Genomic DNA, 26,983 nt, shown 5'->3' on the forward strand with positions numbered 1-26,983 from the left:
CAACTGGAAAAAAAACATAAAATCCTCCATAATGCTTGTCTGGTGTAATTCAAGTCTCCTAAAGTCCCAACATACCAAGCTGACTAAAAAGTTGTTATTTACACCATGTTTTTAGTCTGAATCTTCACTGTAGATCCTGAGCTTGGAGCCACATTCACATGCACATACACACTGTCTGAACTGTGTGTGTGTAGTGTGACTCTGTGCAAATGGTATGTCGGGAATTTAGGAGACAAGCAATATGGAGGATTTTATGTTTTTTTCAGTTGTTTTTTATTTGAAAACTGGTTACCATTCACTTCCATTGTTTGGGAGATTCTGCAACACTGTTTTCCTGTGAAAGCATTTTGAGGACTAACAAAATAAATCTGGCCCTCAATCGGCATAAGGGCGAGTAGATAATGACTGAATATTCATTTTTGGGTGAACTTTCCCTTTAATCACATTCTCTGCAAGGAAATTAAGTTTCCTTTATAAATGTCAAACCGCTCATTTAAGGAATCATCTTACTGCAGAAAGCTGAGTCTAACCTGGTTACTTACATGTAAACACACTGAATGGTTTTATGACACTTGAGGGCTACACAGCTCATTACAACATGCAGAATTGGCAACAACAACAAGCGGTCATTGTGTGATTATGTTGAACAACTTGAGACTAAATTATCATGAAATCATGCTGCAGTTAAAATGAATTAACACTTAAAAAATGATCTGCTGAGGATCCAGTCCGGCTCTATAAAGCTGATTTTGTCTTTCCGTGGAAGCGCCTGATTCGGAAAGGTGTAAGGTCATAGGAGGGCACTTCTCCCAGGCTGAGTTCACTCAGGAGCTTGCCGATGATTGGTCCAAACTTGAAGCCGTGACCTAGAGAGGAGAAGGCATCACAGTGAGGAAAGTACGTTCGTAGGTCATCAAATGAATCAATGTCCTAATGTGAGCAGATCCATGCCCTGCACCCTGACGTTAGCCTATAAATAGCCTGCGTCTCTGGGCCTTTGTGTGAGTCAGGCGATGGGTTCGAGCCCCACGTGAGTGAATGCATAAAAGAGGAGCCAAGCTGTCGCTAAGCATCTCTTCACTTTAGTGAACCGGGACCAAATGCTAAATTAAGGGAGATTTGTCCTTTCTTTGTGTAATGGCTTCATGTGCTCGAGCCCAGCAGTGAGATGAGAGAGCATCTATTTTCAAAATGCACCATCCTTGTTGCTAAGGTCTGAGAGGCAAATTGTGAATGTCAACAGGGCTTGAGGAATGCAACACATTGCCATCTGACAAAGGTCTCGGAGCTCCTGTGGATCCTGCCTGGCTTTGAAGTCGTAAAAGCTCGGCTCTGACAGTTTGGCCACGTGGATTTTCATCTTGCCAGAGAAGGAGAATGGAAAACCTCAATAGAAGGCCAAGCCCACAGGGTGACTTTGTAGCCATGGCAACCCCCCAGTACTTGCTTTAAAGCACTTGTGTCGGGCTTTGATGACAAATGCACGTAGTGAAGGAGGGGGAGGAAGGCAACACATTTTTTTTTTCCGTGGTAGGGAGAGGCCCTGTGAACTTATCCAATATGGCTGTGAGCTTCTCCAGTGCTGATGCAGAGAAGCTGGAGACTGAGCACAAACAGCACAGATAATAATTAACACTGACTAACAAACAGAATGAGCAAAGCCTCAAGTTGTTCTCTGGAGACATTCTGATCTGAGTGGCTTGTAATGCCACAGTGAAGCTGTGTGAGAGTTACCATAATTACCAGTTTCAGACTTGTAAATGGTGCTCATGGCAACTTTCAAGTATTAATTATGAGTGGAAAACTTACTTTTCTGAACGCTCCAATATAGCTGACTGTGAGCTTAAAGGGACAGTTCACCCAAAAATGAAAACTCAGTCATTATCTGCTCACCCTCATGCTGACTGAGGGCCAGATTTGTTTTGTTAGTCCTCAAAACACTGCTGAAGTTTCACAGGAAAACACTGTTGCAGCATCTCCTAAACAATGGAAATGAATGGTGACCAGTTTTCAAATGTAAAAAAACAAGTGGAAAAAAACCCATAAAATCCTCCATATTGCTTGTCTGGTGTAATCCAAGTCTCCTAAAGTCCCGACATGCCATTTGCACATCGTCACACCATACACACCCAGTTCAGACAGTGTGTATGCAGATTTGAACATGGTGCCAAGCTAAAGATCTACAGTGAAGATTCAGGCTAAAACGTAGTGAAAATGATGTCTTTCAAATCAACTTGTCATGTTGGGGCTTTAGGAGACGTGAAGACTTTTATGATTTTTTTTTCCTTTCTCCCGCAGCATTTTCATTTTTTGTTTGAACTATCCCTTTAACGAGACAAAAAAAAACCTACAAAACCAAAAACCTACATTTCTCCCCTGGCCTGTGTCTATTTTTTTGGTGTGAGTTGCAGAATCTTGGAGATATTGGCTGTAGAGATGTTTGCCTTCTCTCCACTATAATGGTACTATTAAGTCCCTTTAAAATAATACATTTGAAAAATTCAAAACCAGCATCCCATATTCCAGAAATCATGACCCAGTTATTCCAGATAATCCACAGATTTAGTTGTGAGCAGTTTCATGTAGGAACTACTTTATTTCTGCACTAAAATCAACTGGAACTACTTTAGAATCTAGCGGAACTACCTTCTTTCTACTAGAAAGAACTACTTTCTTTAGCTAACAAGCATGGATGCTTAACCCCTAGATTAGCTAAAGACAGCCTTTTCAGGTAGTGAACACTTCAAGACATGTAGTGCTATAGTTACTTTAGGAGTATCATCATGAAGTTAACATTTCATTTTGCTCATAACTTTGCTTTATTTCTAAAACCTTACAAAACTAATGACACTGTCAGTAAGGTTACCCCCCTCTGTGTGGAAAAATAAGGGTCACTTTCCAGTGGCCCCATGCCTAGGGGACACAAATCAAACAGGGGGACTGACTCCTCCCCCATGAGATTTTGAGTGTAAAGGCTATTTTATACTGCATGTAGCACATTTGAAGCAACATATCAAACTGCGTTATTTGCTACATAAGTCATATTGTGATTATTTAGACTGTGCAAATGATTACGGCATCGCAGTTTTCATGTTCACTGGAAAAAACCCCCCAAAAAACTACTGAAATCGTGATGATGTGATATTTGTTGAGGTCTGTACCAGACAAACATGTTTTCTTTCATCTGGAGAATAAGATTTTTAGGCCAGGTCATCTCTGCAGCTCTACAGTACCTTATTATGAAGCTGTTTTCTCACACATTTTTCCCTTTTCAACTGTGATTAGGATCTGGTTCTGCCAGCTGAATATTGCACTTGGCCATACTGCAATTTTATTGCAGTTATAATTAACAGTGCAGCCCTATAATAAACTTTACAGTTTGACTTGTGTATCTACTGACAGGACTGATTCACTCCGTCCGTCTGCCTTTCAGATCTGTATCTGGACAGTCTCTTTCTTTTTACTGACGGACTTGAACTGGAGGTAATTGCCGACATTAAAAAAAGACGAAAAAACAACATGCATCTGAGTCTTTGTAACCATGGCAACAATAACGTTAAGTGACAGACAACTTGCTTATCATTCTTTTTGTTATTCTTGGCAAATTCTCATTTAACACTTCTCCACTATGTCACATTATGTATGCATTAGTCAGGTGTGCACGACTGACCTTTGGCTAAGCCCCGCCCTCCTTAGTTATTGTTGCTATGCCTGTCAAGCTTTCCGGAGTGATAATTGTGGCAGATTTACCATCAAAATTGGGAGCAACTGTTGAAACACAAGGTTTGGTTGATTCCACAGAAAAGTAAACTGAAGCAGCTTCTCATTTCTAGAGGGTGACTGTGGATTTTCTCAGCTAAAATCATGACTCTCTGGCTAATGTAAGGTAATGCTAATGCTGAAAGTCAGCTCATAAGTCAGAGAAGGGTTGCAGCTAGTTGAGGTAAATCCCATTAAAACCTCTTCCTCCTGTGCTTCCCCTTTCTTTGACTTTTTTTTTTTTCTGTGTTTTAAGCTCTATCACTGCTACATTTCAACCATGAAACCATCTTCTTTTTCGTCTGTCACTCAGTATTGAAATTGGCTTTCTGCTCACAGTGAACGTGTTTTGTTTGCTTTCCTCTTCTGTGACATTTTATGGCAGTTGACAGTTTACGACAGACAACAATTGCACTGAAGATGAGAATATTGATTATAAAATGTTACTTAATCAATCTTACATTTGTATCTTTTATTAAACTTAATTATACAATGATTATATTATGAATTATGCATGATTGATATTTATTAAATTAACATTTGTAAAAAATCCTTGTACCCCCATTTGAGAGACACTGGTTTAGAGTAAGATATTTTGAAAACGTCTTGTACAATTTCCATGACATTCACAGAGGATGATCTGCTGCTCCGTTCTCTCAGAGAAAGGTTGGCATTTAATTCTGAGAGCATGATCGCCAGGAGGTGAACCCCTTCCTTTCAGAATTGTCAAAAATGTAAATGTTTCATTCTCTAATGTCACCTTCACTCATCTTTAACATAAATTAACTAGTTGGGTCGAGAATAAACCATAATGGCAAAATATCCTGAAAAATCATGGCAGTGAATGCAACAACGAAGTGGAGAGCTGCCACATCCTCCTCCTAAGAAAATAACTTCAATTTTCACAAGGTTGCACTTGGAGTGAAACCAGGGTCACACAAGCAGTTTTAGCTTCACTCATTATAAGGCTCTAAGAACAAAATAATTAGCAGTGATGGAAAGAGTACTGAAAGTCAGTACTCAAGTACAAGTACGTTTACATCACTATAATATTACTCAATTACAAGTGAAAGTACTGTTGTTAGAAAAATACTTAAGTCAAAGTATTCTTCTACTCAGTGTCCTACTCAGAGTATTAGTTACTTTTTAACTGTTGATGTTTATTCCAGGAACCTGCAATGTTGATGATTCGTGCAAATTCAGCCAATCTCCATAAAATCTGCACACATTTGTATTTTTTGTCCAATCACTGCAACTTTTCTGCAAATCTGACCAATCATTGTAGCTTCTGAGTTCCATCAATGATAGAAGCTAGCCACATTGTCACTATTATTAATATCAGTGCTCTGTTTACTTTTATATTTTATCATTTTGCTCTTGCAGCTAGAGTGTGGTTTTATTCTCCCAGAAACAAGTTAATTTTTGAATTATACAAAAAAAAAAAACCTTTTTGTTGCAATTGTTTTCCTTGTAAAAAATACCTAAAAACATTGCAACATGCATCACAAATCCTCTCCATATCCTGAAATCCTGGAGGGGCTGATTAACAAATTATCAGAGTCATTTAATCAAAGGAGTTTCTGTTTCTACAAATCTTCAGACAATTCCTGCTCTGTTCTGGTGGGTGGTCATTGTCACCACTACACACCTGAACCTGCTGCAGGGTTTTGGGTTTTCATTGGCCCGTTTGTGATGAAATAGCATTATTGGCTAAAAAAATGCAGATGAAAGGATGTTCATTCAGTGCAAGTAAAAATACATACTCATGAAAGTACAAGTACCCAAAAAAACTACTTAATTACAGTAACTTGAATATTTGTAATTAGTTACTTCCACCCCTGATAATTAGTATATAATTCATTTGCCAACATTTTTAGAATTTTAGTTCATTCATCCCAGCTAGTTCCTCTGCATGCAGAGCATTGTGTGCAGGATATTAATTACAGATATAATTAGGTAAAGGACATGACTGCATAAGGAGATGGAAAAGTGCCAGGAGACGGTGAAGGTAACTGCAAGAGAGGAGGAGCTGAGCTGGCCTTCTGGGTGCCTCCGCCATGTTAATTAGAGAAGAACACGAGTGTCGACCCAAAGCACAGGCGCTTTCACCTTTCACAATGGACAAGAACATCTCATTAAAAGTTAAGGATCTATGTCTCGAGAATACGTGGGAGGTTTAGTGTGTCCAGTAAGGCCCTGTGGATATTCTGCAGCTCTGAACACTGTGAGCACATGACGATACCCTCTCCTACACTGTTTCATTTCTAATAGGTCTGAAAAATTCAGCTTTCAAACAGTCCATTCAGTGATTAAAATTATTTGCATTTGTGACTTCATCTTGATTTGACTTTTGCCAGCACTGAAAGCTTGCAAGTGACTGCTGGTGGTGGAGGATATTTTAAAAATAGGACAAGAAAAAACGTATTGTTTTGAAACTAGGATAAATTAACCCTACCACATTTAGTTCTGGCCTCTGAATTGAGGCATGGCTGGTAGCCAGTCATTATGTTATAGATCCTGTTCAGCAACAATAAATGTTATCCTTGTCACGCCACAGAAGCACTCTGCTGTCTCAGTGTCAAACACTACTACAACCTGAAAACAAGCTGATCTTCTGAGATGTCCTCCACGTGGAGCTGCTCTGACTTCATATAGACAGTAGTCTTTATGGAGTTCTCAGGGACAGTGGTTACATTGGAAAAGTACATTTGTAGCGTTGCCTCAATTGTTCTCAAACTGAGGTGTAGCTATGGCAACATAAATACATCCATATCGTGCAACTAATTATTCTCTTATATTTACATCCAAATGTGGATTATCTGCAATAAACCCCACCAGAGAAATTAAGGAAGAATATTTGAATTTACAAGAACAATAAGTAATACTGACTGTGAAGTTTGCACTTGCAGGTCACAGAAGAAGAATGGACTATTGGCCTTGGTGGAGGTCTGCGCTCTCAGAGTGCCCTTCTAGTGTTCATATGTTTCATAAATAGTTCACAGTAATGAAATACTGCTTCAGGAACAGTCTGACTTTGCCATCTTAGATGAGAGGATAAGTTTCAGCTCTGTGCATCCAGTACAGAGGTCAGGGTCACTTTTGGTTTAGTTTAGCAAAAACAAGAGGAAAAACACTGCAGTAATTCCATCAGTACAACAGGTGAACTTGGAGAAGTACTAAAGAAGAAATCTAATATATTTACTGTAAGAAATCATAAAATGATCACGATCTGTCATCAGAGATCAAGGAAACATGTTAAGTTGAAATACTCGCTTCACTTGAATACTGCAGCCACAGTGTCCACCTTTGAAATTCTGGACCAGAAAAACTGTTTTGTGTGTCTGTTTCACATTAATCAGAGTTCAAATCAATGCTGAATTTCAACTAAATGAGTAAGTGTCTGTTTATGATTGTAAGAAATCATTCATAATGCTTGTAGAAGGCGTAGATGTTTGTAATTGTTAAATTGAGTAAAATGTTAATGGAGTTTGGTGGGAGGCAGTGAGTCAGGCAGTCCAGAGTGTAATTTCAGAGGACTTTTGTTTTCAGGATAACAGGCTTGACTTTACATTGACAGACAACTGTTGTGAACAGCTGATCAACTAACAGTTGAGGACTCGTCTTCGCTTGTTGTTGTAAATTTAGGTTGCGTGCATCCTGCAATCTTGCAGAGCTCCTGCAGTCTGTTTGTCTCTGCTGTGTCTGGAGAGGAGGGGGCAGAGGGAAACAACTTGCTTCAACCATAGATCGTATATTAAACAGGATTGCAACCTATTTGATATATAGTCTATGGAGTCAACTTGCTTGGTTTGTCCATTCTGTGTGGTGCAACATGACGGCCTCCACTGATGACAGCCCACGCCCTCAGCAGATATAAAGAGCTGCCTCTAAGGCAACAAAAATGCAACGATTCTTATTTTCAGGTCATTATACACCATGAAAACATACATAAAGCTTTTTGGACATATTCTGCCAATAGATCTCCTAAATCTTCCACACTGGACTTTAAAAGCCTCTCTAATTCAAGCCTGTTTCAAAAAAAGGTCCAGTTCTCTCTGCTGCTGATGTTAACAGATACTGTTCTCCATTTCTTTTGTCCTCTTAATGTCCAATAAATCCTTCTTGGACTGATCTTGTTCCTCTACCCCACAGAAACGTGTACCTCTGGAACTTTTTATGTCTGGGCTACACACACACACACGCACACACACACACACACACACACACACACACACACACACACACACACTCTTCTGTGCCACTCAGCGAGTGTTGGGCCGCTTGGCTCCGAGCTCTTCCTGGGTGAGGAGGGAACAAGTGATGCTGATTCATTTGGCTGCTGAAGCTGCTGCTGCTTTTGTGCTGGCACTCATCAGCACACATCTGGTGTAGCCGGTGCCAGATACACTACTTTGTGCTCTCCGTCTTGTCGAACTGTTGACATTTTCATTTTGACATCGACATTTTCTACTTGACTCCATCGGCTTCAAAACACAGACACTGTTTTGTTTTGCTTTTTTAAGGATATCTTCATGGCATTTTGCCTTTTAATAAATGATGGGAAGATAAGAGTGATGTACATGTGTCAACAGTCACTCAGTGGGTCTAAACACACAAATTGTTGTTTCTCTCATTTCTCTGATTGTAGAGATGAACCCACTACTTTAGTCCAGACTGAAATATCTCAACAACAACATGGATTGCCATGATATTTTGTACAGACATTTGTCCAGAGAATGAATTGCAATGACTAAATCCTAATGATCAAGGCTAACAAATGTCTCTTTTTATTGCCCGGGGCTGTTTACACATCTTACAGTGAACTGTAGCTGTTGTATTTTGTTTGTTCCTCTGTTTTTATATGCACTTGGACTGGAGTCAGACTCAAGTCACAAATTTGCTGACTTTAGACTTGACAAAATCAAACAAGACTTTCAGCTCCACTTGGTTTTTCACACCAATGACTTGGGATTTCAGTTGGACTTGAGCTTTTCAATTTGAAAAAACCTGATACCTTCCTCCAATTTCACTGAATAAAATTTCTGCCATTTCAAAAGTGTGAATCCATGAATCAGTTCATTTCCCTTCGTTCCCTGAAACAACTAATGTTAACACTATTCATTCTCAGCAAGTCAGCAGGAAATTCCCAAGATCCACTTTGTTTGAACTACTCCAGCAGCATCCAATCAAGTTGCAGGAGAAAATGATGAAGAGCTAATGATGCATTACTGCCCTCCAGGTGGAAAAAAGATACTACAGATCATTGCGTACAAAAACTACTTGGTGGTTAACAAAAAAGTAAAAAAAACGTGGATTGAAAATTACAGAGACGCAAAAACTTCAAACTTTGTTCATCATTTGAAGTTGCACAAAAAGCAGTAAGTCAAGGCTCTGTTGTTAAAATGGTGAGGAGCACATTATGACTTGTTAAGGACTCAAAACTCAAAGTTTAGGACTTGGAACATGACTTGGGACTTCAGTGCAAAGACTTTAGACTTGATGACTTGGTCCTATCTTTGATAATTAGGGATCCTACTAGGCTTGGGTGGTATCTGTTTCTTCATACCTTCCAGATATTTTACCAGGGTATATGGTATTATGATGGTATTTGTGTAAAACTTGGGTAACGCCTAAACTCGACTCTACTTGTACAAAGCGGGCAGAGCTGATCATCAACTCTATTCCCACAGTTGGAGAAACAACACTCACAGGAGCTTTGCTTTGGTGTCGAGAAGCTGCATTCATTCACTAACAAACTGAAATCTACACTGTACATTTACTGCCAGACTGACAACTTCACTGCTCACCTTTCCTTCTGCTCAGCTCATATTCACCGTCGCTCTCTGCCACCATAGACAGTAATCAGTCGGACACTCATCATCTCTCACACTCGCTAAAGTTACATGATCACAACAATATGCTTCTCTGACCAATCAGCAGTCTGCAGTGTTTGCCAGCTCGCCTTTATCATCTGGATGAAATCCCAAATACTCCCAAACAGTGTTGGGAATAACGCCGTTATAAATAACGCCGTTACGTAATGGCGTTATTTTTTCACTAATGGGGTAATCTAACTAATTATTTTTTCCGCCGTTACAACGCCGTTACCGTTACTGACGGTCAAAAGCGGTGCGTTACTTACTCTGAATAAATTGAAGAAACTACCAGCCGTAGCGAGTCTACTCTGCTCTGTTTATTTGTCATCCAAGACTTGGGGTGCGTTCAGGTTCGAGAATAGCGCATGTACTTCTTATGACTCCAGGCTGTTTGTCCCTGCTCATTCAATTAGACAATGCTTTCCAAAGCTTGCTAACGTTTCTGTGTTTGCTAACCTGAATGCTAGCCTCGTTCCCATCCCCCACTGTCAGCCAGCAAGAATGCTGCTTCCAACTTGACCAGTTGTCTCAGGTTGTGAGAGTTAGATTTAATTTATTAAACTCACTTTATATTGTTTACTGCTGATTGTTATTTTATTATATTGTTTACTGTTTATTTTTGTTGCATTTCAAGTGTAGGATAAATCTGTTGCTGGTGAGGTGCAATAAATATTACAAGGTTCTATAACACAACTACCTGTCTGTTCTTCTCTATTCAACTGACTCGAATACTGCTCAGAAAATTTCAAATTCTTTGACATACAACAACTTCTTTTTAAAGTAACGGAAATAGTTACTTTCCCTGGTAACTAGTTACTTTTACTATAGAGTAATTCAGTTACTAACTCAGTTACTTTTTGGAAGAAGTAGTGAGTAACTATAACTAATTACTTTTTTAAAGTAACGTGCCCAACACTGCTCCCAAACAAGGGCATTTTTCTTCTTTTATACTAGTTAATCCATGTCATGTTTCTCAGCTCAGCTGTGCTGCCTTGTCCACCAGTGGAAAGACTGGCCCCTGGTGGAGCGTGTTGCACATTACAATACATCACCTTAATACAGCATCGTCCTTTGAGTTTAATTAAAAGAGAAGCATCTGTATTTATGATGCTGTTGAAATATCCTGTATACTGTGATACCTTTATACTGCATAAGCTGAGATCCTACATATTTATTTTAAAATCAATTTTCACATTTTGTTTTGCTAGGCCAACTTTGGCCCATGGGTGCCACTCTGGACAGGTGGAAGGCTGCTGGTTTCAGCTGTTGCAAGGCCACAGCTTCTACTGACAGTTATATTTTGTTAGCTGAGTTGGACAGTCCATCTTAACACACATGGTTTATCAAGAAAACTCTCTCAGAGATTTTCTTTGATTTGGGTGCACTTGTTTTGTGTTATATTGTGTTGTTACCTGAGAATCCAGCTCCAATCACAATGTTGTCGTAGGTGGGGTGGCAGTCCAGCACAAAATGACGGTCAGGAGTTAGCTGCAAAAGACAACACCAAACTGTGAACATATGAACTGTTCAGGTTCAAAACTACAGAGCTGTAGTAGGATCTGACAGATTCTGACTATTTGGCCAAATGCTCTTATCTGATAAAGCATCCACTCTTGAGAACTGGGATACATGTTGTACAAAAAAAACTTCAAGAAAATTAATATCAATATCAACACTTTGATTTTTTTTTCTGGCAAAAATATATTATTTAAGGATATGATGTAAATGCAGTTTATGAAATGTTTTTGTTTGGTTTATTGGCACTTAAAAATTGTGTCAAGTTTGTCAACTTTGTCAGATTTTTACAAAAACATGATTTAATCAGGTATAAAAAGGGTTTTACTGCTCAGGCACTGGTAAACTTTCTATTTTTTGACAAATTCCTTAGGGTTAATTGAAGAAAAGTCGGGCACATCCAGTTGTTGCTTTATTCAGTGCAATTACTGAGCGCTTGCATGGGATTATAGTCCTCTGCTGACATTGTTATGTAAATGTGTGTGTCATCCGCATGGTTATAAGAACATATTTTGTTGTGTTCCATAATCTGAGCCAGTGGGAGCATGTAGATATTGAAAATAAGAGGTCCAGAATGGAACCTTATTTTTGTCCACTCAAATCTCTAATAACTCATCAATACAAAGTAGTCCCTGTCCTTTAAGTAGGATTCAAACCAGTTCAGTACTGTGCCAGAAAGTCCCACCCAGCTTTCCAGTTGGTCTAGTAATATGTAGTGATCGACTGTGTCAAATACAGAACAGAGATCCAATAATAAATCACATGTGTCTCAACCATAACATGTCAGCTTTGAAGCCCTTCTGAATCAAAGCTAAATAAGAATTATGGTTTAAAAATGTGTATTTGTGTAAGAGAACTCTGAGCTAGGGCTGGAAGATTATGGCAAAAATAATAATCACAATTATTTTGATTGATATTGAAATCCTGATTAATAAACACGATTATTCATTAATTTGAAAACGAGTGTTTATCGAACCACCAAAACTAAACTTTAAATATAACTTAAAAGAACAACTGGAAATAAATTAGTAACAAGTAAACAACAATAAGTAAAACAACAATAATAATAATGACAGCAATAAATTAAAATAACAATAGCGTGTTGTAAAAACAAAAAAATTAAAATAAATAGCCACAACCTACATGCACTCGTGCAAAACTTGCAAAATTTACAACATGCAAAAAACACTAATAACACAGACAAAAAACCCCCAAATATTCTTTGAAGGTTTTTCAAAAACCTTTTTTAAATACAAAAAGGATGGCCACATAGTCCTATACTCCCTCAGCCCAGCTCCCAGTAATCAGCCTCCTACAAACTCAAGTTTTTGGCAAGGAACGCCAGACTGTTCACTAGGTCTGGCTTTAATGATGACCAAAGGCAGGAGACAACATTTCCACCTGTGCTAAAAATCTGATCTGATGCAGCAGCAGTTTGCTCGACGTCTGACAACTTGAAACCAAAATGTTTCCATATGACTGACGATATCCTACCTTTCTTATCAACTAAAGGCTGCCGTTCTGCCATTTTTCTCAATCGCTCCTAGTTTGCAGCACCCGCACTGGTGCATTCACTGTGCTTCTACAGCTCAGGAATTTGCATGCACGCACGCGGCACATAAAACGTTTTTCTTCGATTATAATGTTTTCATGATCGTGAGAAATCAAAATTCGATTAATCGTCCAGGCCTACTCTGAGCAACTTTAAAAATTAAAATGGCTGCTCACTACAACATTTTTTCAACTCTGCAAGACGTCAACTCTGACAGATGGAAAATCTTAATTAAAAATGTAATCACAAGAAGGCTGGCCCGTTACAAAGTTTAATGGCCATAAGTTTTTGTCCCAGTTCTTGAGAATGAGTGAAGCAAGGCAGCTTGTGCAGGTCTTTCTTCTGTCTCTTCATTCCACTATGGAGGCATGAATATTGAACAGAGCGACTGCAGATTGTCCTGGGAAACATTTGACAATAACACACACGCTCCCTCTCCATTAGGCCATATGGTCTTCAGATCTGTTCCTATCAAAGCCTTTGTGGAAAATATGTTTAAAAAATGTTTAACTGGATAAAAGAGTCTACCTCTGAACGCATAATGACCTTTGAAAAAAAGCCAATTTTTACTGCAACCATAGAGACACGTGTAATTTAACTCTGTGTCCTCTTTTAAGAATCACTGGTGCTGGAACAAAACACTTGCTGTTAAGTGAGAGAAGCGTGACTGTCAGGATTTTCAGGGGCATTGGACAAGGTCACAGAAATTATGTTTTCCTACAGCTTCAGTATGTGATCGTGGTAAAAGCTGCTTGCTGTGCTGCTGGAGGGCAGAGTGGCTGCACAACACACACACACACACAAACAGACAGACAAACACACATACTCAGATACACACACACACACACACACACACACACACACACACACACACACACACACACACACAAAAGCATGGCCTAAACAGAATCTAACACCTGAGAGTGGCAGTGGAGAGACACATCCAGCAGTAAATTAAATCCAGACAGCCAGCAGCTTATACACTTCATATAAACAGTTTAACTACCCAGAAATAAACTTGAACACATAATTAACTAAAAGTCTAAAGCCGTGTGAGGCTGCCATGTCCAGTACAATAAGATCAAGTTAGACAGAACCAACAATTAAATTAACTAACTCCTATCTCCTATTATTGAAGTAATCTCAGTCTTTCTTTATGTAAGTCCTCTGATTTCGTTCACAACTGTTCATCTCATTGATGTGGAGGATGTATTTCTGTCTAATATGGTGCAATTTGGTCAGATGATGGCACTACAACAATGAACTTTACATTTTGGCATGTAACCCTTGAACTTTAAAGGAGAAATCTGTAATATATCTACGGAAGTAAATCATAAAATGGCCATGATGTGTCATCAGAGATCAAGGAAACATGTTAAGCTGAAATACTCGCTTCACTTGTCATGAACACTGCAGACGTGCCCCTTCAATTAAAATTTTTATTCTGGACCAGAAAAACTGTTTTGTATGTCTGTTTCACATTAATCAGTTCAAATTAATGCAGAATTTTTGCAGAATGAGTAAGTGTCTGTTTATGAGTTGTAAGAAATCATTCATAACCTTGTAGGAGGAGTAGATGTTTGTATTTGTTAAACTGAACAAAACGTTAATGGGGTTTGTCAGGCAGTGAGACAGGTGGCTCTCATCCAGAGTGTGTTATTTCAGAGCAGTGGGCTTTTATTTTCATGGTAACAGGCTGAACTTTATATTGACAGAAAACTGACAGTTACAATCAGTGGACTAGAGGACTTGTCCTCGCTTGTTATTCTCAAATTACAAGGTTGTGTGCATCCTGCACTCCTGCGGCACTCCTGCAGCCTGCCTGCCTCTGCCTTGTCTAGGGAGGAAGGGATGGGGGGAAACAACTCGCTTCAACCATAAATCGTATATTAAACAGGATTACAGCCACTAATTAACTAGCTAACTGCACTAAGTGAAGCAGAAACAAAAAAGAAATTTCTGGATTCTGTGGGTTCAGAGGAATCTGTCCATGTAAGCCACGCACATTTGTGCCCAGATCGATTTCCCATCATTTTCAATTTACTTTTGCTACACCAAATTTTATTATTATATTATCCCATGCAGTTTTGCTGTAGCATAGTTTTGCATATCACAGTGTCATATCTCTTGAAAGCTTGTGCTATTGCAGCCAGTGACTGTGGCAAATTTGGTGCCATTTGGCTAATAGGTGTGTATCGCTGAGGATCCAAAGCAATGCAGTGTGAGGTTAATCAAATGAGTGGTTCTTGAAAAGCTTCCATTTGGACAGGCACACATTCTGAATGTGCACTGCACTACTTTTGATTGATAAATCTGATTATTAGTACAAAACAATCCTTGGCAACTCTACAACACTGAAGGCCTGGACTACTTTGTCAGTCCATTCTGTCATTTGCTTTCTTCTGCTTTCTTCTGTAACTCCATGTTGATTTGTCAAAGCACAATGAACTGAAAAAAAAGGTTTGTGGCCACAGATTTTCAAAAATGGTGGCTGAAATAAAGTGCTGTGTGAAATCAATCCAATTAATCAGAAATGTTCAGCACTGCAAGTTCCACCCTCAAAGATCCTGTACTTTTTGGAAAGTACTACCCAACTGAGCAGGAAACTTCAGGGGGTCAAATAATGTCCCCGGAAATTAATTTAGACCCCAGCCCCTGTGGTGGAAACGCACTGAGTTCCTCCAGAGGTTCCCAGCCCCTGAAAAAAAGTTTCTGCAGTGGAACTACAGCTTTTGTCTCTTTTTACGTGCCGTTTACCTGCAGACACTGTGATCCTGTTCAGACTGAAACGCTGAAGCATTTATTGAGTTGTTGTCACATTTTGAAGGATAATGTTCATAATACACATCGCAAAGTACCACACATTTCAGCAGCATTTATAATACGACTGGTCATTCAACAAAGGCATCAAAGCCATTAATCGGCTTTAAATGGCTCTTAATACACAGTATTTTTTCAGATGGGGTCTTATCTAAATTAAAACTTGCATTTAATCGACAGAGAAATTAGTCACCAGGAACATCCCTTGCTTTTAGTTAAAACAAGCAAGCAAAGCAAAACAAGCTATAAATATTGTGGAAAAACCTTCAGATATGTAGCTCTAAATGTTGAGTTTTAAATGTTAAAAAATCATTAAATTAGTTTTGTTTTATATTATTTTTGAATTTTTTAGCTATAAAATTATTAATGCTTGATAGGTGATGTCTTTTTTTCAACAAGAGATAAGAATCTGAGGTTGAGTTCTCCTGTAAAATGAGTAAAAGTTGGGTCCCTTTGTTTCATCATTAGCTCTTGCCTTTAAACACGTCTTATTAAACGTGTTGCCAGTGACCTGTAAGTTGAATGTTGTGATATGTCCTGATGACCCACAGATATCATCAGACCGCTTTCCCCTCTGAGGCTTAAATCTCCACACTTTGATGGATTAGGATTAGGATGAGCGTGATGAACAGTGTGATGTGGTGTGATGTGCTGCGTTGATACGGACCGTATACAGGCAGCTCTCCACCACAGCAGGCTCAGGGTCCAGGCCAGGTAAACAGCGGGTCACATAGCGCTGCAGGATGTCAACATCAGACCTGTCTGTCTGCTTGTCTCTCTGGTCCGGGTCTGTTGGACTGCCCATGTGGTAGCATATCTGCACACAGAATGACATTACCAATAATATGTCTATATCAAATGATACATGTATGCATCCCTGCATTCTTTCAATGAATAGCAGCAGCAGTTGTTCACAGTGTGATGGTCTGATTCCAGAATTCGGTACAACATAGTTCTTAGTCTTGTCACATGTTTTCAGCAACTTTCCTTCACACGCCCTTTAATTTAGTATTCAGTAATCCAGAATCTTGATGTCATTTCTGCCCTGTTTATTGCCATCACCACCAGGTGACACCTCCATGATGCAGCCTGCACCTCCTCAAGCACATGTCCACTGTAAACTCACTTCTGTTCAAAGGCGCAGGTGCGCCATGACCCCTTTACCTTGTATGATTTATATCTTGTTGCAGGGAAGCAGAAAATAGCTGCTCTAAATAATTCCACACATCTATCATCTTTCTTTTAATGATAGAAATGATTGTTTAATGACAGAAATCAAAGAAGACCAACACCAAGAAAACTCCTCTGGGGCCAGCGGCCTGTTTCAGAAAGCAGATGTAACGAACTCTGACCGTAATCCTGAACCCTGAGTCGACTCAGCCTGATATGGGACACTCTGAGTTTTCAGTTTGAGAACAGCTGATCAGAATTAGTTCTGTCAACTAGAGTTGCTAAGCACGTGTGTGAAAGCCGCCATCAGTGGAGCTCCAATTTTATGATTCACCATGGCAACAGGTAAATAAATTTAAACCAGAGGAGTTGGAAACACGAATGTGTGAAACCATGGCATTTATCTTTAAAAAAGAAGCAGAGAAATGAGTCAAGAAATAAAGACTGTTAAATTCTATTCGGCGTGGTTCACTCATTCATCATTTACCAGACATGAATTTCTTTAAGAGATGATAAAGTGCCGGAATCCAACCAACGTTAGATTTGATTTTTAAATATATTTATCAGCTGTAACCTGACGGAGACAAAATGCACATGATAGGAAGTGAAGACGAAATATGGATCAAACAAATAAGATATAATTTACTGATGGATCTCAGACTGTCAGTCTGACCCAGTCACAGTGAATTTGCAAGTGTTCAAACTGACTATATTGTCTTGGACATCAATTATATTTGTCTAATATCACATTTATTTGATAATTTGCTGCAATGACAGCAATATTTCAACATGTAGACATATTTTATCATAAAATGCTGTCAAAGCACATGAAGACAAATGCAGCTTATATCACAAGTCTCACTTTTAAACCACATTTAGTCCAGTTTTAGAATCTTGAAGTGGTTTCAGCTGCAACACAATCATCCTCATTCAGATATATTCACATCATTTCCAACAATTACGATAGGAACGTTCCATCAGCATGATCAAACACAACATGACAAGTGATTGTTTATTGATTACTGTATTAAACAGAGTAGTCAATTTAAAGTGATTGCTACACCAGTGTGCAGTAAATGTTTCAGTGTAGGGGGATTTGTTGACAATCTGTCCTTAATAATGCTGTAACTGTGGACAGCTGCCAATGTAATGTTTAGATTACAGATTCTGAGCTGAGAATGAATCCATTGTGTCAGAGATCACTGTCTCTGTCTTTACATTGATGACAGTGGTAAAGTGGTAAAGTTCTTGGGTAACAAACTATTACCTTGTGAGGCAGCTGGATTTACCAGATCACATGAGAATCCATCTCGTCAGTTATCTGTTATCTGTTTGTGTTCACACCAAAAGCGGTGCAGCCAATCAGCATCCTAGGAATCATCCATTTCAGTTTTTCCAAAAACTCAAATTACTGCAAATTAATGCATTCTGATACGTGCTTTGATATATCAACACACACCACAGAAAGTGACCTAGAATCTAAAGGGATAGTTCATCAAAAATGAAAATTCAGTCATTATATACTCACCCTCATGCCGTTTGAAAGTCAGGTTTATTTTGTTAGTCTGCAAAACACTGCTGGAGTTTCACAGGAAAGCAGCATCACAGAATCTCCCAAACAGTGGAAGTGAATGGTGACCAGTTTTCAAACATAAGAAACAACTGGAAAGAAACCATAAAATGCCTCTGTACTGCTCATCAGGTGTAATCCAAGTTACTTGAAGTCCTGACAAGCTGTTTGCACACCGTCACACCACACACACACAGTTCAGACAGTGTACATGTGCACGTGAACGTGGCTTCAAGCTCAGGATCTGCAGTGAAGATTCAGACTAAAAACATGGTATAAATAAGTTTTCAGTCAACATGGCATGTTGGGGCTTTAGGAGACTTGGATTACACCAGACAAGCAGTATGGAGGCATTTTATGTTTTTATTCTGTTGTTTTTTATGTTTGAAAACTGGTCACCATTCACTTCCATTGTTTGGGAGATTCTGCAACACTGTTTTCCTGTGAAACTCCAGCAGTGTTTTGTGGACTAAAAAACTAAACCAACCCTTCAATTGGCATGAGGCTGAGTAGATAATGACTGAATTTTCATTTTTGGGTGAACTGTCCCTTTAAGTTATCTCTCTTTCTGTAAAGGAAAACCCAGATTTTCCTTCATCTCAGACTTGAAGTTTCCATGAAACCTGCTTTTTGAAACAGGGCTATAATGTACAGTGCTGGGCAGTAATATATTACTCAGTACTATATTAATGTAATATTACTTTTTCCAGTAACAAGAAGTGTAAGAGATTCAAATTTCCAAAACAGTTATTATATTACAGTTACTTTGACCTTGGCTGTCTTATGATGATGGTACGTGCAGCCAATCAGGACAGGTCACGTCAGCTGCAGCCAAAAAGCTAAATAAAGGATGAAATGAGGAAGATAAGGTGGAACTACTGACATTATTTTGAGTTTGTTCAGCTTCTCCAGAGTATAATATGATGGAATTTAAGAAGGCTACACTTAGAGAGGTGGACTTTGTTTTCACCACAGCCGACATCTGGACAGCTAACAGCAGTTCATTGGATCAGCTGTTCAACTTGAGAGTGCAACAAGGTCGCCAACAAGGTGTTCTGCTTTTACTGTAATTAGCATGCCTTTTAGAATCGTTGTTAAAACATGTTTCTTAATTCTCAATTTTTATATTGATTTTAGGTTGCTAACTTTACATCTGGCCAGGGATTGGGACTACATCTGGATGAAAACTAGCCTTTAGGCTAATTCTGACATATTTAATGTTTATGAATATGCACTGGCCTGGAGTAACTTGCCCGACACTGCTATGTATAAACAATATGTGGGCACAAAAAACATGCATACACAATTTTCTACACATAAAGTATTATTTATAAAAGAAGAATATGCTCACCTCAGACACACTTCAGACAAACTTTGCACACAGTTTACCAGAGAGAGGAGGAGGACAGAGGGGAGAGATGTAACTTTAGAGTAAACACAGTTTGTTTCAGTTGTTTTCCCAGTCTCATGGATTGTTCTTATTTTTTGCAGTCAGTGCTGAGTTCTGTAAAATGTGACTCAAAGGTGTATTTATAAACTTAAATTAAATTATTGAGCGATGAATTTTATCACTTCTTATTTACACTCAAGGCTTTACTTCCCCGTGTTATCTTTTTGTTTTATCCTGAATTGTGAAGCACTTTGTAAAATCTGTTTCAATAGACCTTTTCACAGCAGCTATTTTGACATGAAATAGTAAACACAGGTGTTACCAATGATACTAATTATGATTCTGTGAAAAAAAGGTCTGTATGAGCCCTCATAAATTTCTCTAAACAAATCACCGATCATCCCTCTGATGTTTAATAATGAAGACTGAGATACGACCACAGTGATTGTTTGCAGGTAGATGTGATGAATTAGTGGGATGGATGCTATACAGCCACAGTTGGGCATAATGACAGCTGATGCAACACAATTAGTTATATTGCGCTGCTTCTTTGCCGTCTAACGAGTGGTAAAGCGGGAACAAGAATTAATATGCAAACGGGTGAGCAAGGGCGTTTCTATGTATATTTATGGCTGACTGCAAGAGTGGAAATGAGGCTGCTACACGTGCATCCAATTCCACAATGATTAAGATTTATACAACAGAATCAGGCGTACGCTCAGCTTTATCAATCTGATGACAAGAATGCATATGCATGTTTCCATCGTTGTGTAGTTTTAGTTGTGTTTATTACACACAACAGTGTAGATCACAGCCGCTTTTGGGTAGAAAGATGAAGTGTTTAGATAAACTTTTTTGCATTTGATTCAATATTAACTCATGAACATTAAAGGAAAATTTGGTCAACTGAATCAATTAATTCCTTATTTTCTGTTATACTGATGGAAATATAAGTTATCCTGCTTACAGTGCCATGCCAGCAGTGCCTACATGTACCAGGATGCATTACACTCCAGCTTCTGACATCCATGCACATGTTGCAGTGTATAACCAACCAAACAAACAGGAATATCCATCAGCCAACATCTCAGCCTAACTCAGTTATATCTGTATCAGCATATATTGTCTGATATTTTTAATGCAGATTGATTGTAGTTTTGTTTGCATTTTTAGGGGCAGCATTTTAAGTATATATGACCCTTTTTCTTGATTTATTATTTATTCTGTTTATTTATAATTACTAAACACCCATTCACCACTTCCCATTAATTGAGACAAATCATGTCCTACCAAAATTTGTTTTTAAATTATTAATACCAACACTTTAACACTGTCATTCCAAACATTTTTGGTGAAAATGTATACTTAAATTATTTAGGTATGAAATGTAATTCATGAAATGTTTTGGTTTGCTTTAATTCTTTATCTAAACTTGCCCTGTGCCAAAAAACAGCCCTGTCCCAGATAGGAATTCATAACTTCAAACAATTTAGAAATGTGTTAAAAGTTCTACAAAATCTAAAACTAACAATTCCTAATGATGACACAGGTGTAAAAATGTACTACTACAATCATTTTTGTTTATATAGCTATATTAGCTATAGCCTAAGGACCCCGTCTCAGTTCCTGGTTTACAAAAGGTGGGAATACAAGAACTGGTAAACCTTCTATTTTTAGACAAATTCATTTAACAATATTGCTATCAGTGTTGACTCCATAGCCCTTCTAAATCAACAATAAATAAGAATTATAGTTTAAAATGTTTTAAAGAATTAATTGTTAGAATTAAAAGAATTCTGAACAACTGAACAACAAATGGCTGCTCACTACAACTGTGCCCTGAAATGAAAAACATTTTGTAAACTCTGTAAGAAATCAACTCCATTAGATCTGACTGTGTAGATAACATTAGCAGATGATTTTTGTAGCTAACATTAGCATTTGTTCTGTGTAGCTAACATTGGTCTTTACATTAAATGTTTCTTTAAATTAGATGTTGAATTTTGGGACAATTACAGTATTTTCATAGGTGAAGAGCTATAACTGTTCTGTGATGCTGATGTGTCTTTTTTATTTAAAGACAGAATAATGTTGAAATTTCAACCCAGTGAAGCATTTTTTAAGTAGAGGCCAAACTGTTAGATTATCTGGTTTCACTCAGAGCAGAGAAGTGTTGTGAGACTTGTGAAATGTTGTAATGTGTGTGCACTGCACATGGTAGCATAGCATTTTATTTTTAAATGTATCATAAAATTGTAATCCTGCTAATAATCCACATTTTTACAAAATGTATCTAATGAGATTTCATCTTTTTTTTCTGAAACTGTAATGGAATACAGTTACCTCTTTTTGTATCCTAAATACACAATCCCAATACATGTAACCAGTACTCCCCAAGCCTGGTAATAAGGCAGAAAATGATTTGTCTTGCAGTCTCTTATTGCAGCTTCAAAGATAATGACAAAGGTGGGAGTGACTGTCATACACACACTCCAAACTTCCAAAGCTGCTTTTGTGTGTTGCTCCTGTCAGCCACGTCTGACACATCCAGTCTCACCCAGAGACTACAGGCGCAGCGAGGAGGCTCAGGGATTAAAGCAACTGCAGGTTTTTAGTTTTTTCTTCTTCTGCAGGATTTTCTGCTTAAGAAAACTTTGTGACAGCTCCATGCAAGGAAAAACAAACAAACAAACAAAAACAATGACAGAGTAATTACAATAGTCCTCTCTGCTTCATTTGGGGATTTTTTTTCCAGACTATGTTAAATGGTCCAAACATGGGACATATAGCAGCTCCAGTGACTGTGTCTCAGAGTGAATAATGCGACGTGGCATCACCATCTGTTCCCCCCACTCTCTGCGATGCATGTGGTCTGCTATTAGGCTGTGAGCTCCTGCTGGTCCACCATAATGCCCAAAATAGAGATGTGCCATGAGATGACATCAAACCCGGCACAACTCCACAACTAATCTGAAGCTGAGGGAGGACAAATTTTACATTTTACAGTTGACTCTGTGGCCACACTGTTTGTGTGTCACAGTGGACAGAGACTGATCATACCCATGGGTAGAAGTAACTCATTACAAATACTCATGTTACTGTAATTAAGTAGTTTCTTTAGATACTTGTACTTTTACAAGTAGATTCTCAAGTCTGTACTTTTACTCAAGTATGCATTATACTATGTACTCTATTTAGTTACTTTTAAAATCATAATTTTAAAATCATAACTGTAGCCAACAAGGTGATCTGATTGCAAGCAAGCCAATGAAAACTAGGCCTAGGCGATATAGCTGAAAAACCTATCATGATAGTGAATTTCCTATTGGTCGATATTGATAATTATGGATCATGCAGGTTGTGACTGAAGATATGTTGTGTACTCCAAGAGGTGGAAGCAGCTAAAGTGATAAAATAAAATACCTCAGTATCAATATTGCAACAATATTGTGAGGATGACCTTCATAAAATACTATAATGTCAAGACATAACAATATCCAAAATCAATCACGATATCTAGTCCTAAATTGTGATACGATATAATATCAATATATTGCCCAATCAACTAATATAAACAAACTAAATGCCTCAGCAGCTCAGGTTTGGAGTAAGGATGTCAAGGAAAATGCATAAAATTTAGTTTGGAGAGGTGACTGACCACTGAGCAGAACAGAGAAGAAGAGTCGGGAGAACTTTAGACTGAAGATTTGAAGAAAAAGAAACCCCTTTGATTGAATGCTGCTATATATTACAAATCAATGGTTAAAAAGTAACACCAACACCAGTACTTTAACTTGTAATTGAATAATATTTTAGCAATTTAACAAGACTTGTACTTGAGTACAGCTTTTCAGTACTCCTTCCACCACTGATCATCCCACAGTGGCACCGTGTCTCTCATCACCAGACATTCAGCCACATTTTCAGTATTTCACTGAGCAGTTTGTAAACGATGAATTTCAGTGTTTCCCCTGGAGGTAGTTAGACAACATGTTATCAGTAAGTGGTTAAAATCTAAATCAACAAGACCAGGTGACCTGGAATATGGCTGGACTGACCTCAAATTCAAAGGGTGGTTATGACATATAGATGATTTTTTTTATTATCATTACTTTTTTGTGTCTTTATGTGATTAATTTCTCAGCCCCTCCAGGAAGTTGCAATGTTGCAATCGCAACAATTAACACAAATTCAACCAATCCCCTTTTTCCAATTCTGCACAACCTTGTGTCTAAACTCTGCAGCTTTTTATTTTCACTCATACTGAAAAGAACACAAGGTCTGCCATTGTTATTGCCATTTATCAATGCTCTGTGCACTTTTATATTTTATCATTTAGTGCTGTATTGACTGAGTTTGAGCTCCGAAAAGATTTTGCTTGTTTGTGGAATACCCCCCAGCTGCACTTCTTCATCTACAAATAAAGCAGACTTTATTAGAATTTTTGTGATTCTGAGGCTTTTTGGCAAGTTTACTCACAGCACTCTCAGAACAGTGTATTTTTGTTCTCCCCGGAATAAGCTGCTTTTGATTTTTAATTAATTATATTCTTTTTGCAATGTTCATTTGGTCCTGCAATTTCATTGCAAAAAATGCCAAAAACTTTGCAACATGCATTGCATGTTTTTTTTTTTTTTTTAATTATTATTATTTTTTTTAGAAAAGCTGCCATGAAGTCAGGCATTTTAGGCCACAACAATCCCAAATTAGGTCCATAAAATCCTGGAGAGACTGGCTTGGGGCACAACCTGATTTTAAACCTTAAGAAAACCAATGAAATATGCTTTGATCACAGACCAGTTTTTTCAATGAAAAGACAGTTGAGCAGTTAGCAGTATAGGTATTCATTTTGACTGTCAGTTGCAGTGGGCTCATCATGTTGAGTATGTCTCTTCAACAATTAGTCAGCACCTTCATTCTGAAGGCTCAGGGTCCACGGAGCTGATAATAATATTACGTTGTACGTTACGTTGTTGTTTCACAGAGCAGCTACTGAATCGATTCATTATGGCGTTACGACATGGTTTGGTAACCTTACCATCAGACTCATCACAACTCTAAAACCTGATCAGAGGGGCAGGATAAATAATTGGCATGCTCCTCCAATCTCTCTCCAGGAGATATTTCAGTAGACGGCCTTAAAATCACTGCTGACCCAAAACACATCCTTCAAAAGGAGTAGAGCTGCCGCCTTCAGGCAGAAAGAACAGGTTACCAAACTGTAAGGTATAAATTTTCATTAGTCCCACTATCAGTCAAACTATTTAACAGTAGATGAAATGTGTGCGTGTGTGAGGGAAGGGAAATGTACAATATTTTGGTGTAGGGCATTTGTGCTATATTTTGATGTAGGGCATTGGCTGGGAAATAACCTTGTGTAGGTCATTTGTGCAATAATTTTGTACAGGACTTTGGTGAAACTACTGTGCGAAGGGCATCTGTGCAACACTTGGAGGGCATTGTGCAATATCTTGTGTATATGGATCTGGAGGTGAAAATTGGCATGTTAATCGTAGTTTGATTGTATTTGTGTGTGGTTGTGTCGCCTGTGTTCTCTTGAATGTCCAAGACAAATTTCTTCCAAGAGAGACAATAAAGGTCTTTAAAGTAAAAGATTTAAGATAGTCATTATTTTGAGATTTTAAGTCATTATGATGAGACAGTAACTCATTATTTTGAGATGATAACTATATAGAGATACTAACACTTCACATTATTTTGAGAAAGTTTTACAGGATCTTAATTTTTTTCCATCATATCTGTAGAAATGGGCCTCCTTAGAGAGAGACGGGGCATGGACATGCAAACATGGAAATACAGAAGTTTCACGGAGGTGTCTATAACATGAATCTACCTGTTTGTTGCTGTTAACGGGCTCTAGTCTGCAGCCACAGGATTGTAGAGTAAGGCTTCGGGCTATCAGGCTTCAGGATCAAACAAAGTTTATATCACATCGACACTTCTGTCCTTATTGACATGCTGCCTCTCCTGTGCTCCAGGCAGAAGTTGAACTGAACAGGCACAGCCACTGTAAAATTCCTGGCCTGATTAGCCATGTCCGATCTTAAGAACCTACAAAGAGCCACACTGTGTCGAAAACATTTTTTTTTTGTTTGTTTTTTGACAGTGAATAGCCATGGACCAAAAGAGAAAGTGAACTGTTTGGAGGACGAGATCACAGCAATGGTAGAGGAGACTGAAGCCATTATTCAGTGGACTAAAAAGTGAGGTGACGAACAAAGCCGATCACAAAGCTTGGGAGTGTGCTGCTATTAATTTGTCACAACTTAAATTTAGAATTCCTATCAAATTGTTCATAAAGCTGATGCAAAGGTCACCACAGGCTTAGGCACACAAAAATGCAACACCCCGACATAACTTTAACCTTTACTTAGACATCAGATCATTTCCAAGCTATAGGATGGGTTTATAAATAACTACTTATAGTTGTTTTTCTACTTAATGTCAAACTTAAGATCAAAATTGATCCTAAGTCCTTTTTATAAATGAAGCCCAAGTGTTTGCAATCGTCATCTTCTGCAGTCATCACTGCTTAGTGCCACTAAATTCTTCACTCTGCTCCTTTTTAATACCAGGTTACAAGTATTCACCGTCTCCAGGTCAGCATAGCAGCAGTTCCAGCCTGGAGTCTGTGTGAATGAGTCTCTATCAGCTCTGCAGCAGTTTGTCCTGTCTCGTCTCTACAGAGCTGTTCAGGCTCTGTCAGGCAGAATGGGAGAGTGAGAAAAGCCTTTTTCAAGTGCAGCCTCTAACTTTGGATTGGATTGAGATGTACCCCTCTCTGCCTCTCCACAACATTAACACTGGTCCTGTATAGTTTTGGCTTCATGCTTTAGCTCTCACAAATAGCTTTATTTACTTCTGAATTATATTTGTAATTACTTCAAATCACTTTGTACGGATGTTTTTTCACTTTGACATTAAGATAAGCCAATGATAGAACAATTTAGTTAAATTATAGTTAAATTGGTTAAAGGATTTCATTCTTTACAAATTCTAAGGTGATGTTGGCTGAGTTATCTGTTGTTCTTCCTGCACCAGATATGTTACAGTGATGTCACAGTGATGTCACTGGTGTTAAGGAAGAACTAGAGGCTATTTCAGGTTGGAGTATTTTTGTCACCAACAAAGTAATCAGAGGTGGCCAAAGTACATCCATTCTTTAAAGCAGGAAACAACCAACATATCTTCTTGCAAGTAAAAGTGTGCTAAGTTTTGTTCTGTTTTATCACTTACTGGGACAAAACCACTGACATTTTTAGATGTGACATTCTTAAAAGTCACCTTACAAAAAGACTGATTAAATTAAT

The 26,983-nt window shown here is 38.3% G+C and overlaps 1 protein-coding gene across 1 annotated transcript in view; it reads right to left on the bottom strand.

Moving 5' to 3' along the window:
* Nucleotides 1-253: 253 nt before the first annotated feature.
* The window catches only part of pipox (pipecolic acid oxidase), a 57,007-nt gene continuing 30,277 nt past the window's right edge, over nucleotides 254-26,983 (bottom strand). Inside the window, exons 6-8 of the mRNA XM_084716797.1 lie at nucleotides 16,190-16,339; nucleotides 11,048-11,123; nucleotides 254-866 (exon numbers count right to left, since the gene is read on the bottom strand). Coding sequence (XP_084572923.1) covers nucleotides 736-866; nucleotides 11,048-11,123; nucleotides 16,190-16,339 — 357 coding nt within the window. The 3' untranslated portion in view covers nucleotides 254-735. The remainder of the gene's footprint in view (nucleotides 867-11,047; nucleotides 11,124-16,189; nucleotides 16,340-26,983) is intronic.

This window comes from Lutjanus erythropterus, chromosome 4 (assembly GCF_056507025.1).
Source record: "Lutjanus erythropterus isolate fLutEry1 chromosome 4, fLutEry1.hap2, whole genome shotgun sequence".
In the NCBI taxonomy this organism is placed as follows: Eukaryota; Metazoa; Chordata; class Actinopteri; order Lutjaniformes; family Lutjanidae; genus Lutjanus; species Lutjanus erythropterus.